At 33.7% G+C, this 15,139-nt stretch overlaps 3 protein-coding genes across 5 annotated transcripts; 2 read left to right on the forward strand and 1 right to left on the reverse strand.

Annotated features, from left to right (window-relative positions):
* Positions 1-12: 12 nt before the first annotated feature.
* LOC100647975 (mediator of RNA polymerase II transcription subunit 10) lies at positions 13-928 on the forward strand. Its single transcript, XM_003397354.4, has 3 exons — positions 13-162; positions 475-558; positions 647-928. Exons 1-3 carry the CDS (start codon positions 41-43, stop codon positions 834-836), a joined length of 396 nt encoding a protein of 131 aa, XP_003397402.1. The 5' UTR covers positions 13-40; the 3' UTR covers positions 837-928.
* Positions 929-1,190: 262 nt separating this feature from the next.
* LOC100647854 (chitooligosaccharidolytic beta-N-acetylglucosaminidase) lies at positions 1,191-4,796 on the forward strand. The gene is made up of 6 exons (XM_003397353.4): positions 1,191-1,348; positions 2,000-2,408; positions 2,833-3,279; positions 3,426-3,937; positions 4,071-4,201; positions 4,383-4,796. The coding sequence occupies exons 1-6, from the start codon at positions 1,266-1,268 to the stop codon at positions 4,613-4,615; spliced, it is 1,815 nt and encodes a 604-aa protein (XP_003397401.1). The 5' UTR covers positions 1,191-1,265; the 3' UTR covers positions 4,616-4,796.
* Positions 3,961-15,139, reverse strand: LOC100647623 (adenylate cyclase type 2). 3 transcript variants are annotated; one of them, XM_003397351.4, is made up of 20 exons: positions 15,001-15,139; positions 13,975-14,141; positions 13,354-13,683; positions 13,016-13,210; positions 12,820-12,926; positions 12,609-12,720; positions 12,337-12,464; positions 12,102-12,260; positions 11,885-12,017; positions 11,439-11,503; positions 10,905-11,010; positions 10,667-10,731; positions 10,347-10,517; positions 9,133-9,376; positions 8,690-8,853; positions 8,302-8,542; positions 7,933-8,187; positions 7,517-7,631; positions 4,367-5,268; positions 3,961-4,149 (listed from the first exon to the last, which is right to left on the reverse strand). In XM_003397351.4, the coding sequence occupies exons 1-19, from the start codon at positions 15,080-15,082 to the stop codon at positions 5,006-5,008; spliced, it is 3,102 nt and encodes a 1,033-aa protein (XP_003397399.2). In that variant the 5' UTR covers positions 15,083-15,139; the 3' UTR covers positions 3,961-4,149; positions 4,367-5,005. The 3 variants fall into 3 exon arrangements, with proteins under 3 accessions (XP_003397399.2, XP_048264782.1, XP_048264783.1); XM_048408825.1 differs by having other exon boundaries at positions 4,249-5,268; XM_048408826.1 differs by lacking the exon at positions 13,975-14,141 and having other exon boundaries at positions 4,249-5,268; positions 15,001-15,126.

A 15,139-nucleotide genomic window follows, 5' to 3' on the forward strand; every position in this document is an offset into this window, starting at 1 on the left:
AGCTAGGTAATAGTTGTATATATACCGTCAAATACGAAACATGGCGTCTACGTTAGAAAATTTAGAAACACAGTTGGAGCTTTTTATTGAAAATGTTAGGCAAATACGTATTATAGTGAGTGATTTCCAACCGCAAGGACAAAATGTACTGAATCAAAAAATGTGAGTTGTGTATATATGATATAATTCATTTCATTATATACATATTTAATATTATTGTTGAATCAACCAAATAAATATTTCATAAAATTTTTATCGATATGATCAAGAAAAAGATAAATTATAACCGTGATTTAGAATTATTATTACTTGTAACAGAATATTCTATTGAGACTAATAATGATTAATAACCTAGAAGAAATTTAGATATCATAAAGTATGGTTAAGAATGTTTAAGGATTTAACATTATTGGCTATTGTTTTTATATATGTTATAATGTATGAATTTTTTATGTTCATATTTTTATGTTTTAGTCAAGGTTTAGTAAACGGCTTACAAGAAATAGACAAACTTAAGTCTCAAGTTCAAGATGTTCATGTACCTTTGGAGGTTTTCGAGTAAGTATGTCAAAATCAGCGGGCTATGCTGTTGATTCTTATAACAAAGAATTCATGTCTATAATTTATCATATCTACATGGTTTTAGTTACATTGACCAAGGCAGAAATCCACAATTATATACTAAGGATTGCATAGAGAAGGCATTAACTAAAAATGAACAAGTGAAAGGAAAAATCGATGCTTATAGAAAATTTAAAGCAAACATGCTTGTAGAGCTAACTAGAGTTTTCCCACATGAGTTGGCTAAATATAGAGCTATACGTGGTGATGAATGAACAGAAAGTAAACCAAACAATACAATGCTTCTTTGTTAATTTTTTTATCATATTCTAATTACATATATAATAAATATTTATTAAAAAAAATATGTATGTTGTAGTAGATTTTATTTTTATGAAACATGTCCCATGAACATACATTACTGCGATATAATTATGGCATTTAGATTGTGTATGGTAAAGTAATAATTTTAAAGTAATAGTTTATTATCAGTAATTAACTTGAATGGTATAAAAACGAAACATTTTTCATCGAATTCGTTAAAATTCAAATTTATTAAACAGTGATGTCGTTACCCCACTTCGTGATTCTTTATCCAATCAAAATGAATTTGATCCATGTCGCTAAGCGAATAAAATCATTCGAATGAAGAGATATCCGCAGTATTCAGTCATTCGAAAGACGTATCTATGCACGGATGAAACATGCGAAGTATTCATATGCTTACTTTGTTACTTATCGTATTTATTATTGGAGTTAACACGAGTGATAATATTGGAGAATATAGGTAAGTAATTCTTTCTATTTTTTAGATAAAATTTATAAATAATTTTTAAACAATTTATAAAAAAATAAAATAAGGAGACGCGTAGAATCAGCGTATAAAAGTTGAACGATTATAATTCAATGCAAACAGTTTTCCTTGAAAATTCACAGGCGGTAAGAGAAAGAGAGATTTGTTCCATTTTAACTTGTATAGTGAAAGCAGCAGGTAGATACTTACGCGTACGTGGCACTTTATTCATTTACATCATAGGTGATATTAAACAGAAAATTAAATGAAATTGAACACGAAAAAATGCACTATTATCTTGAATCGTAAATCGTAAATTTTCTAAATATTATAGTTTAAAAGTTATTAATAAATTAACGTTATAACAATTGTTAATCTTTGTTATACATGTATATTTTTACACATGAATAGATATATAATACATATCTTCATTTTTATTTTATTTTATTTATTTGGTTTATCAGTTAATGGCGAAAGCAGTATTCTGATTTTTTTCTGAAAAGAAAAATGCTTTATTTTATCTATTTGGTTTATCAGTTAATGGTAGAAATTGTATTCTAATAATTTTTTTCTGAAAAGAAAAATGTTAAAGTTATATAATTATGAAGAAGGAGAAAAGAAGAAATCGATTAATTTTGATCACAGTTCACTATGGCATTATAAGTGCGAGGGTGGTCTCTGTAAGAAGGAGTTAATCACAAAGGATGTAACTGAACCCATTTCGTTGGAAGTATGCGAACTGTTTTGTAGTGCATCCAGTTCTCTGTGGCCAAAACCAACTGGTCACCTGTCTTTGAGCAAGAATATGGTTCAGCTCAATCCAGATAAGATTTTATTAGGCGATGTACAAACTGGGACACAAATTGAATATCTTCTTGAAAGGAATATACTTTTATTAAAAAATACTGTAAAGAATATTGGCGGCAAATTAGCAAATGGTGGCGGGGTGGGCATGCTTATTCAATGCAAGGGTTATCTCGAAGATAACAACATTAAATTGACCTTGCACACGGACGAAAGCTACAATTTAACTGTAACACAAACGGATAAAACGGTGAGCGCGTGGTAATCCTTTCACAAAAAGCTTTATTCGTCGTTCGGTATAATTTATATATATTTCATACGTTTGTAATTAATAACAGAAAGAGAAAGAGGAATTTAAAAAACAATAAAAATTAGTACTGTAGTATAGTAGGAGGAGGATAAGGTGAGATAATCAGAGAAGGAAAGATCGTATCGAGAACGTTATTTCCATAACATATTACTAATACATATTTACGGCTTTATACGTGAAAATAGTTCGGTACTTTGGAACAGGTTTTCGATTTTGTTTGTCGACGAACTTGAATTATTAACATAATTTTATACTTAACAAAATAATTTATATATCCTCCTAAATAAATACTCAAATATATATGTAATATAAAATACATAATTACTCTTGTTTTTTTTTCTTTTTCTTATTTTATAATATATAGCTATTGGAAGTAACGATTATAGCGAAATCATATTTCGGTGTACGACATGCTCTGGAAACATTGAGTCAATTGATCGTTTTCGACGATTTACGGAATCAGATTCAAATTCCGAATGAAATGGTGATTGTTGATGGCCCTGTGTATCCTTACCGTGGTGTGTTATTGGATACTAGCCGAAATTTCATTGACAAGGCAACGATATTGCGAACGATCGATGGCATGAGCATGTCCAAATTAAATACGTTGCATTGGCACATTATCGATTCTCAAAGTTTTCCTTATGTTAGCAAAACATGGCCGGAATTTTCAAAATTTGGCTCTTATTCAGCTGACAAGATTTACAATCAAGAAGATGTGAAGGAAATTGTTGAATACGGTCTTATTCGCGGTGTTAGAGTATTACCGGAATTTGATGCTCCCGCCCACGTGGGAGAAGGGTGGCAATGGGTAATTGAATTTCTTTACTGTCTTTTATTTTATGCGCTTTAACGAAAAAGAAAAAAAAGGAATTAAAAGCAGAGTTAAAATAAAAGAACAAGAAGCAGATGAAGAATGAAAAGCAAATGAAATTCTGACGATTCTATCGCTTTCAGATTGGAAATGATACAGTTGTTTGTTTCAAAGCAGAATTCTGGAGAAATTACTGCGTCGAGCCACCTTGCGGTCAATTGAATCCGATTAATGAGAAAGTATACGAAATTCTCGAAGGAATATATAAAGACATGATACGGGATTTTCAACCAGACCTGTTTCATATGGGAGGAGATGAAGTGAATATAAACTGTTGGAATTCTTCAGCCTCTATTAGAAACTGGATGCAAACTGTAAAAAATTGGGATCTATCAGAATCAAGTTTTTACATGCTTTGGGATTATTTTCAAAAAAAGGCAATGGACAAGCTGGAAATCGCCAACGATGGAAAGGAGATACCTATCATTTTGTGGACTAGTGGTTTAACCAACGAACAAAATATGAAATATTTGGATCCTAAGAAGTATATCATTCAAGTATGGACAACCAAAGATGATCTTAGTATTGGTAGATTGTTACGAAATAATTTTAAATTAATTATTTCTAATTATGACGCGCTCTATCTAGATTGTGGGTAGGTAAATAAATATTTTCAAGTTATTATATTATTAGTAGTATTATAAATTATTAATATACTCGTAATTAACAATTTAATATTAGACTTTGGCATCCTCCACTTTCTATTTTGCTTATGTTTTTTCTTTTAGTTTCTCAGCTTGGATAGGCGAGGGTAATAATTGGTGTTCTCCTTACAAAGGATGGCAGGTCGTTTATGACAACTCTCCTCTGAAAATGATCAAATTGCAACATCTCGAGAATAAAAAACATCTTATATTAGGTAAATATTTCTTTTTGCTTTGAAATGCAAAAATTATATTGTTATACCTGCAATATCCGATTGGGCTTCTTTTGTACATTTAAGAAGTAAGCGGCTTATTAAAGAGAAAAATTTAGCCATAGTGGTGTCACACAACAATTATATACATATATAGTATAGGCGTACCTTTGTGTTGTAACAGGAGGTGAAACAGCTCTTTGGACGGAACAAGCCGATAGCGCGACAACTGATACGAAAATTTGGCCTAGATCCGCAGCATTTGCTGAGAGATTGTGGGCAGAGCCCAATTCAACTTGGATTCATGCTGAATATAGAATGCTGAGACATCGAGAACGATTCGTAAAAAGAGGAATCTCCGCTGAGACCTTACAACCTGAATGGTGTTTGCGAAATCAAGGACACTGTTACGCATAATCTGTCCTTAAAAAATTAATTAACGAAATCGTTTACTTCTTTCCTTCCTTTCTCTTTTTCTTTTTTCTGATCCTATCGATTTTGATTAACACTTCAATTATATATACATAATATGTATTTGCTTATGTGTGAATATATATAAACATATAATTGTTTGTTTATATAACAGTATAACATTAAATAATTCATAATTTTATCACGTGTATTCATAATTTATTCACTAATGACATTACTAAGTAACAAGTATAAACTTAGGTTATACTTTTACTTTTTTTGGTTCGGCTTTTAAAATGGACAAAGTGACTGTTCCTCTATCTCTTTTCTTTTATTGCATTTTCCGTTTCAGTTGCATCTTTACATTTTGTCCGACCTAAGTCAAACATTCCTAAATTAAGCTTCATCTTTGTCGTCGAATGGTGTTTTTACGAAATATGTTATTAAAGTTCCTTTTCCTTTGACATAAGTAGGGCCTCGACACGTCAATTCATAACCAGCAGCGATTAGAATTTTGGCTGTATCTTCAGTAACTTGAAGCTTTCCCATTTCTCCGCAACTATCCATTCTTGATGCTACGTTTACGGTATTTCCCCAAATATCGTATTGAGGTTTTTGTGCTCCGATCACCCCTGCTATCACAGGTCCATGATTTAAACCTATAACGAAAGAAATTTTCTTATAGAACCAACTAGATTATACATGTATACTAATAGTTTTTTCCTCCTTAATAATAAGTTTTTTCCTCCTTTCTCCCTCGAGGTAAGCTTCTTGAAAAATGTACTATATTTTTGTATTTATTAAATGTCGTCCTCCCCTTCTATTATATTGTAGTATCGGAGAAAAACTCTGGGGAAAATTCCGATGAACTACAGGTAGAAAAGAATAAAAGTGTTAACGGTCCCGGAACAATGGGAATCCCTATGGGCCATATATTCGTGCTCCTTTATGACATTGGGTAATTAAAAGGTGTACTTGACCATGGGTCATCCACGTCTGTGGAACACATGTGCGTGCTAGGAATACCAAAACTGTGGTATATAAAGCAAGTTGTGAATTGAGTTGCGAATTATCAATTTAGTTGTCTTAGTTATATCATATTGCTGCATTAAGTTCACGTTAAATAACCATCGTTTCTGTTTAAATCATAATAAATGTTACATCGCGTGAAAAGGTCCGCACGACGTTCTTCATTGTCTGACCGTCAAGGCCCAAGCACCGTTAGAGAAACCCTCAACCTAACGCTCAACCTCAACCCTCAAACCTAAAGCTCTACCATAAACCGAGTCTTATTCGTTTGCAGAAAGCTTTAATCCTGCAAGTATTTTCGGTTTATAACTGGCACCTAAGAAGTCCTTAGGTCTATTGTACGTTCTTTCAAATTACGGAGAAAGCAGTTTACCTAATGGGAAGAACGAAATCGTTGCCTAATGGAAAAGCTGGTTTTTCCCATAAACAATTCTCCAGGAACCACGTTGGTAGGAGGCTTTTTCCTTCCATCTTCATTTCCCATTATTCATAGACAGATCGAAGCAACTCAGAGACAAACTCAAAAAATTTTAATGGCTCATTGGCCGTCGCTCCAACCTAAGCACGCAGAACAAAATTATGCTCTATAAGACCGTAATAAAACCTGTCTGGACCTACGGAATCCAACTATGGGGAACAGCGAGTAATTCCAACATTGAAATACTCCAACGCTTCCAATCGAAAACGCTAAGATCCCTAATAAATGCACCCTGGTATGTTACCAACGAAACAATCCACTGCGACCTCAAGATATCCACAGTCAAAGATGAAATATACAAGTCCAGAAGCAGATATAACGCAAGAGTCAACAACCACCACAACCCATTAGTCACCCAACTACTTGACACGACGGACCAGATCCGCAGACTAAAAAGAAAATACCCTTTAGATTAAATCCTTAGATCCTACTAGAACCAACAATATAAACTATTATAAACCATGTCATTGTATCACGCCAAATGAAGTTACTGAAAATTCTCAACGAGAATTGATTGTAAATATTCTAACAAAAAAAAAAAAAAAAACATTCCGAATATTGGTCATAGCCAATCCGCATTGCGGATCATTGCCCTCACTTTCCTAACTAAAAATGTGAGCAACGAATCCGCGTTCTTCAAATGGGACACCCATACCGAGCTTTCCTCCGTAATCAGATCAGAATGAACTACAGAGTTCCTTCAGCTCTCACGGTGCCTAGAGTTCCTAGAGTTCCTTCGGCTCTCACAGTGCCTAGAGTTCCTATAGTTCCTTCGGCTTCCACAGTGCCTCGAGTTCCTAGAGTCCCTATACCTCTCACAGTGCCTACAGGTCCGAGAGTTCCTACAATTCCGGCTGTTCCTACTGCTCCGACTGCTCCTACTTCTACTGCTTCTACGCCATCAGGAGAGTCACTATATTGGTTCTCATAATCAACGAACAGTCAAAGTCAACATATACACGGATTCTCTCATCTAAGAATAATCCTTTTCTTCGTTAGCTGTATCTTAATCAACGGCATTACTAATTTGTGTGATTGTACAAAGTGTTGGAAATATATATTTTTATAACTCTATGAATCACAGTGTTATACTACAACAACCATCCCTATTATCCTAACCGAAATAAGGAGATCGAACTATTCGTGGTGTGGATTATTACAATCGTAACGGGAATTTACGACTCCCGTTGACGCGTATTCTCGCGACCGCGTCTCCCCGCGATAGCTCGAAAATACAATAAATAAATCCATAAAGATCAGCAACCAGTGATTTCTTCAATATTTTCTTGTTTATTTCACAATAAATTATTTATTAAATCTCTTTCTTTGTATACTTCTGACAGATTAACGTTACATGCACACAATATAGGTTCGTATTTGTATTTTTGAAGGAAACTTACCCATTCTTAATTTAAATCTTTGAAAAGATTCCTTGTTGATTTGATCGAGAATTGTCATCAAAGCAAGAGCAAATTCAACGAGAATGATTATATTATGATCTTGTTTTGAAAGTTCCTGAAAGTAGAAAATATCTAATTTTGTGCAATTGTTTAATTGAAATTTCGAAAAATATCGTTCATATTGTACTATTGTAACCCTGTAATATTGTAAGTCTGTTAGCTCAGTATTATAATCATTTCAACTACCCCTATTATCTTAACTGAAATGCCGTTTCAGCTGATTCGTGGCGTCGATTATCGTATCGTAACGATAATTTACGACTCTCGTTGGCACGTTACACCACAAACGCGTCTCCCCGCGAAACGATTGAACAATATGTATATCTGTAACACATATGATCGATGTGCATTTTTACCTTTTCATCGATATCTTCTTTCCCTGGACTAAGACCAGAAGCCAACATATAAGTGCTACCGATAGTTTTAATTTTTTCGATTCCAGAAAATTTTGGTTTAAGCAACAATTTGTCAAAATCACATATAATTTCATTTAGAAGCCTCAGACATTCCAATCCTTGTTTATTTATGTCGGTTTCATCATAGAATTCCTTATAATTTGGAATGGATGCGAACATTACGGCAATACTGCTGTATCTTTCATGGTAAAGATCCTATGGGAAAATTTCTAAGCTTGAGAAACATACATCTTGAGAACATACAGCCTGAGAAACATCTTACTCGTTTACTGTTGTTGCTGTTTAAATAGCGAGATGTTAAATGTTTACCTGAGTTGCTCTGACGTTCGTTAAAAAATGCTCTGCTACATGAGCAGGCAGTATGTTTTCCAGGAGAATCTTGTTAATACCTCTCATAGTTTCTACCTCATCCTGTTCTATTTTCAGTTTATTTTGCCATAGAAAATCAGTTCTCGAAGTATATTCAATTTGTCTATCCAAAATGTGCAGCACGAGGCATACAAGTGCAAGTAAATAACAAATTGTGAATAAATAATGAATGCGATAATGTCTGCGAAATAAGTCAGGTATATAGGTATAAACATTACAATTTGTCGTATACATACACATGTGTATACACATAAATAAATAAACACCGACATTGAAATTTCAATATTTTTTATATAATTTTTTGAATAGTATAATTATTTCTACTTACTCGACGGCCTCGATCGCATTATACAATCGTGCGATTGGTGCTTGCGAAAACACAAATACGATTGTTGTTAGAGAGAGAAACATTGTACAGAATTTTAGCAAAAAATCAACACGTAAATGTGTCCAACCTACGATGAAGGACATCACCGCAGTATATATATATAACTGAAAAAGGAAGAAGAAAATATCCCTCCTGAATAAAATAACGCTTTTTTGTACTGTATCTGTATACATAGTTGGTATTAATCTCGAATTTTTATGTTATTTAATCAAGAACTATTACAATGGGAAGTTAATACACCTAGTTAGTCTAATCGTAAAATAGAGTGTTAATGTTAACTTTTTTCATGTACATATTTATGTATTATTACATAGTACATATTAATTAGTACATATTAATATTGATAATTAATTATGATAAATAATATTAATATTGATACGTACTGGTACGATGACATCGTATTTGTTTGCCTGCTCGATATCGTTCAACAATATACTAAGAACGCATGACGTGATCGTTAAAACGACCGTAATTAAGTATACTGTTATTCTCACTTCCCTGTTCAAAGATAACCAACTTCGTATATTGTTACCATCGATTTTGGTTTTAATATTTGACCAACATAATATGGAAAAAATGGATAAACATGATAAAACAGGCAGAAAACAACTGTAAACTGTGATGCTCCTGTAATAAAAATTTCTATGTGTAACGATCTATACAGGGCGTGTCCGGAATCGCGATACAATTACCGAAACTCATAGCGAAAAAATAAATTGAAAACGAAGAATAAAATCTTTTTGTATAAGGATTTGTTTTTCGAGAAAAGTAACTGAAAATTTTCCCGGTACACAGTAAGTATACTCTTATTTTCCTTTTACAGGTATATACACACGTGGTGGTTTTTGGTATGGTAACCGCCAATGACATAGAGAAGATACGTACATATGCATTTCCGATCGTCTAAATTACTACAGCGATATTGCTACAATATAGGATGTATGTATATAATCGATGACATTTCTCTTGAGCCAACTAATGGGAGAATCATCCTTTATGGTACTTATTGTCGACTTGTATATATGTATTTGTTTCATCCCGGAACGGAACAAGCGAAAGAATGTGTCAAGTCCTCCTTGACAAAGTTTATAACACAATCACAAAGGAAGACTACTTTTAAATAGAGATCTCATGTTGTATTCAGGCTGCTTAAGAGCAATTATAAGCCATTGTTCGCGAGCAAATAGGATTCGTTTTTTGCTAGAGCGACCACATTATCGGCGAAAAATATGCAGCTGTTTGTGAACAGTCTGTCAGTCTGGATGCAGTATCAAAGCATATTAAGAGTAACAAGTATCAATTCTTTCAAAATTTTTATTTTTTTGCACGCTTAATAGCCGAAGACGTGTTATCTCGGTATTTAAGTTCCGAGGAATAATTTAGGAACAATGAGCACTTTTATTAGAATAAAACGCGCCAAAGTCAGATGGGAGGGTTGCCGTGAACATTTTATACAGCAATGAATCAACATACATCCTAAATCAAGCTCAGACATTCCAAGTACGTCGCGCGTTTTTTGTATTTTTTTAATTATATAAATTCTTTTACCAGTACGAGGAAAATCGAATAATAAATTAGTCGGTTAGTAGGTGCTTACCTCGGTAAATACATAATTTGAATAGCGAAGATCATAGCATAAATAATAGTTGAAGCGAGGAGATACCACGGATATTGTTCGTCAATCTGTTGGCGGTATTGAAGTTCTTGGTTTTGATCATAAAATCGATAAGTGAAGGATGACATGCCTTCGTTGCTCTGACACCAGTTTCTATTGTGATGAACAAGCATATTAATATTGAACATTGGATATGTATATATGTAGTGATGCTTAATTTATGGCATATATGTATGTATGTATGTATGAATATCATGCATGATATTTATAAAAACGAGAAATAAAGAAAAAGATAAACTCACCTTATATCGAGAAAACAATTAGAATTACTATTTACGAAAAGATTCGATTCAATCATAGCGATGCTCTATAAGAGACAAAGAGACACATAATGCGTTAATTCCTATAGTTTAAATTCTTGATTTAATCATATCTCATTGTATTGATACAAGAAAGGACTAATCTTCCTTCTTTAGATTACTAACTAATTACTAACTAATGAAAAACAATAAATTGAATGACAATCAGTTATTTGCTTACCGTTAGGCCAATATTCTTGGCAAGCGTAGCTTCTACAACGTTGGCAAAAGGTTTATCAGCACCCCAACTTTCAACATATTTTGTCATTTTACTGCTTGGTCTTGATCTGCTCAAATATAGAGATGGAAATTATTTTAAATGTGTATTTATAGGTCGTTTTCTTCTTTTCTTCCGTTTTCCTTTCTCTGTTTCTTTTTTTATTTTTTGAGTGACAATTATCGTAATATCAAAAGAAGACGTAAACAAATGATACTTTCTTAGTCTTTTGAACTCAGTTAAACATTACTCATTAGTGGTTAATACAGAAGGTATGAAGAAGAAGAATGTGATCATCATTTTAAAAGCTAAAAATGAACGATTCTGTTACGACATTAGCTATCTATTGACAGTGCACTAATTTCATTCGGGTTAGAGAATTATAATTACATTTAAAGCCAAATTTAAACGCGGGAAGGTGGCATTGTTACAGCATTGACACAGTTTCCATACGTGAATAGACCGAAATATCGAAACTGAACGATGTGCCGTGTTCACCTGGACGGTATGGAGACAGCACTGCGTTCGCGTTCATCATCCGTGTGATTTTCTTGGTTGGCTTTCTACCGTAATACAAAATAAATCATTATGAATCAGATTTGGTCAAGAAATTCAATAACTCGAACCAATGTTCGAAATATCATTATTAAAATAAAATCAATCAATCAGATTGTAATTGAATATTCTACCGCAGTAATCGATGGCAACTGAATAATTATTTTTTCTCAATACTCCATTGTTTTACCGATTTTGATACATACACGACATTTTTACCTTAATTTTTAGTTTAATTTAATTTATTGAAATTAATTTAAATCCTATGCACAGAGCATTAATTTTTGTATCACAATGTTTATCAATGGAAAATTCCAATCCAAAATTCCAATTGTGATTAAAAAGTTTATTGATAATGATACCGATGGAAGAAGAGGATTTGATCTCACCTTTGGTGGCACTATCAAAAAAGTTTCAATATTATGCTGGGCAAGATAGCTCTCTCGCGACCCTCCATTACCAGGTTCCACTTCGAAGTGATTTCCAAGATGAAGCAGGGTAGCTTTAGTTATATGCACTCTCCTTGAAAAAAGGAAAGCTATTCGAAGGTAAAGGCATTTTCCCTCGTTCCAACAAACGAAGTATATGATAACTAGAATAAATTACCCCGGTAAACCGCCGCTCTCCATATGGTTTGCCAGTGTAACATCATCACTCCAAACGTCAAATTGCCATTTTCGTAAACCAAGTACACCGCATAGCACGTTTCCGGTGTGTATTCCTATTCGCATATCCACATTGAATCCCGTTGCTTCGCGAACGAATCTAAGAAGAGGAACGGTCGGTTATGTTTGTATCATTCTAACATTGCAGAGAGAGACCAGCTTATCCTTTCTTCTACCTGATGGCATCTATCATTTGTAATCCCATAGTCACGCAATTGTACGCATGATTGGGTCGAGAAATGGGTAATCCTGAAACGCAGTAGTAACAGTCACCCAGGATTTTGATTCTCATGCATTGATTTTCCTAAAAATGGGAGTTTGTGTTTATTTTACTTAAACATTATCAGGTTGCGAATTTAAGTTACGATATTTCAGTAAGGCAGCAGACTCATTTTGTGCGATACTGAATAATAGAAGACGATCCAATAAAAAATGATCGCCACTTTACCTGAGCGATTTGATCGAATCTTCCGAATAGTTCGTTCAATATCTTTACCAAATTCGAGGCTGACAATTGTTCTGAGAGCGGCGTAAAATTAACAATGTCCGCATATAAAATACTGAAAGAGATATCATTATTCTTCCCACCTATTTTACGTTTGACTAACACTAATACTGGTATTAATGAAAGTAGTATTTGGTTCCATCCTTTAGCTTACCTAACATTGTTATATCGTTGCACGTACATTTCATGGAATCTAGTTTGCGTATGTTTACGAGCCTCTTGACACGCATCTGCCATTTTCAACATAATGCTTCTTTTCACCTGTCTCAATTTTATTTAACAATGTCCAATATACTCGAACGGGTAATCAACAATGGTAACGTTTTATCAGAGGAAAATGCAAAGCTTACCTCAGCTGCAATATAAGCCGGAATAACACTCAACAATAACTGTTCTTGTTGTTCTCTTTCACATTCTAACTTTATTCTGGATTCGATGACTGTTTTTGTTCTAGAAAACGTTTTATTGTGCGCCTTTGTAGTTAGGATGCTATAATACGAACCCGACAAAACCGCAGCAAACAGAAAGACGATCTCGCTGCATGTCTAAATTAAATGGCAAGAAAAATGATCAAATAAGTAATAAGACCCGAATATGAAAACAAAGTAAACGAAGATACAAAAAATAAAGTAGTAGTAGTAGTAGAGGATATGCTAGTTTAAACAGGCAAACAGGTATACCGCCATACCTCGACTATTTGATAGTAGCTCGAGTGATCGAGAAACACGAATCGGATGCCTAAATGAACAACAATTAGCGTAATTGCAAGAATCGTTGGTGTTTGTCGACTACCTCTTGGTAGTACAGCGATCATTGCGTGAACTGCGATAAACAAGGGTACCGAAGCACGCACGATTATAATTCCAACACCTAAAGTAGCAGACGCAATAAAGCCAATGAGAAGTCTAGTTTTAGCGGATGCTAAGGTGGACGGTAGTTGCGTTATTAGTAGTAAACTTAATGAAGAGAATAATAATATGGCCAAAGTCGATATAGGGACAGTCGCTTCAGTTAAATCCTGTAACAAAACGAAACGAGTGGGCTAAGAATAATTTTCAGTTTTTTCTTTCTATTTTAGACTTTGGATACATAATATGTATACATACGATTACTTATGGGTATATAGTAACGAAGTATTGTAAACTAAATATACAATAACTATGTATTTTACGTATGTACTCGCGTATACATATTTATTTCCCTTTGTTACGCTAAATAGTTTATGAGCGATAAAAAGAGTACTCAGTTAAGTTACGAAACTAACGGTTTAGCGCTATTTTAATGTATCGTAGGGGCACATTAAATTTACCTGATAGTTAGGAACGCAGAGAATTCCTAGAGCGGGAATCAAGGCAACGACAGCAACGAGGAGAGTGCCAGCATAGAGGGAGGCTGTTAATTTCCCCTCGTATTTGCTTCGCAGTTGTTTTAAATCCTCAATGTCGGCTTCTTTTGCTACATGTTTCTCTGATTTTGCTACAATATGTCCATATATTGCATATATTAACTACTATTACTACTAAGGTCGAGAAATAGTAACATCCAAGAAAGTTAGGCAATTGAAAAATCTCTAACTCGCATTAAAAGCATCTCTATAAGCATCGAGAATCGAGAGCAATAGTATCGCATGCGTGTATATAGTATTGCATGCACGCACGAACATATATAATAGGTATAATACATACATAATGCGAGCAAGTGGTATGTATGTATGCAAGTACGCGCTGCTAAGCGATGTAAGAGGTGTAAGATATCTAATCCCTCTCCTCGTTACATTTTTTACGATCTTACAATTTTCAATCATCATTTCATTTAAAACAAACCAAATCGACAAAAATTACTCAATAAGAAAGAAAAACAGAACATTTAACAAATTCACGGTTCTTTCTCTCAATATGCCTCTAGCTTTAAGAGTTGGCTGATTGCCAGTACGAGCTATTTCCGATCTATGTAACTCAACGGAAATTTAGTTGACTTTTTTCTTTATTGTTAGTCATGCGTAATGTTACCCTCGCAAAGAATCATGTTCGCGAATAGCTCAACAATAAATGTTATTAAAAGTATAGTTCACGTACGGTTCGAGCAAAATATATATCTATCTTAAATCGCAAATCTTTTTCTATTGTTTTATGATGCATTAACAGGTTCGGTTTCTTTTATTCTACTTTATTTTTATGAATATATAAATATATGAATGTAGGTTGATGGGACGAACATCATTAATGTCAGTACATGCACATTTTTATCTCAGTAAAGAACTATTTGTATATGTATCTAGTTTTCTACTTGTATTCGCCTCTATTGAACATGACATCATGTAAGCTTAGATCGTTACCTTCTGCTGGCATAACACTGGTAAAATACTCCGTTTCTGTTTCGTGTTTTAATTCTTTCGACTGCTTAATTTTCTCAGTCATTGAATATTCAATATTTCCCACTTCTTTCAATTTTTAATCGATCAATCACACAAAACG

Source organism: Bombus terrestris, chromosome 9 (genome assembly GCF_910591885.1).
Source record: "Bombus terrestris chromosome 9, iyBomTerr1.2, whole genome shotgun sequence".
Classification (NCBI taxonomy): domain Eukaryota; kingdom Metazoa; phylum Arthropoda; class Insecta; order Hymenoptera; family Apidae; genus Bombus; species Bombus terrestris.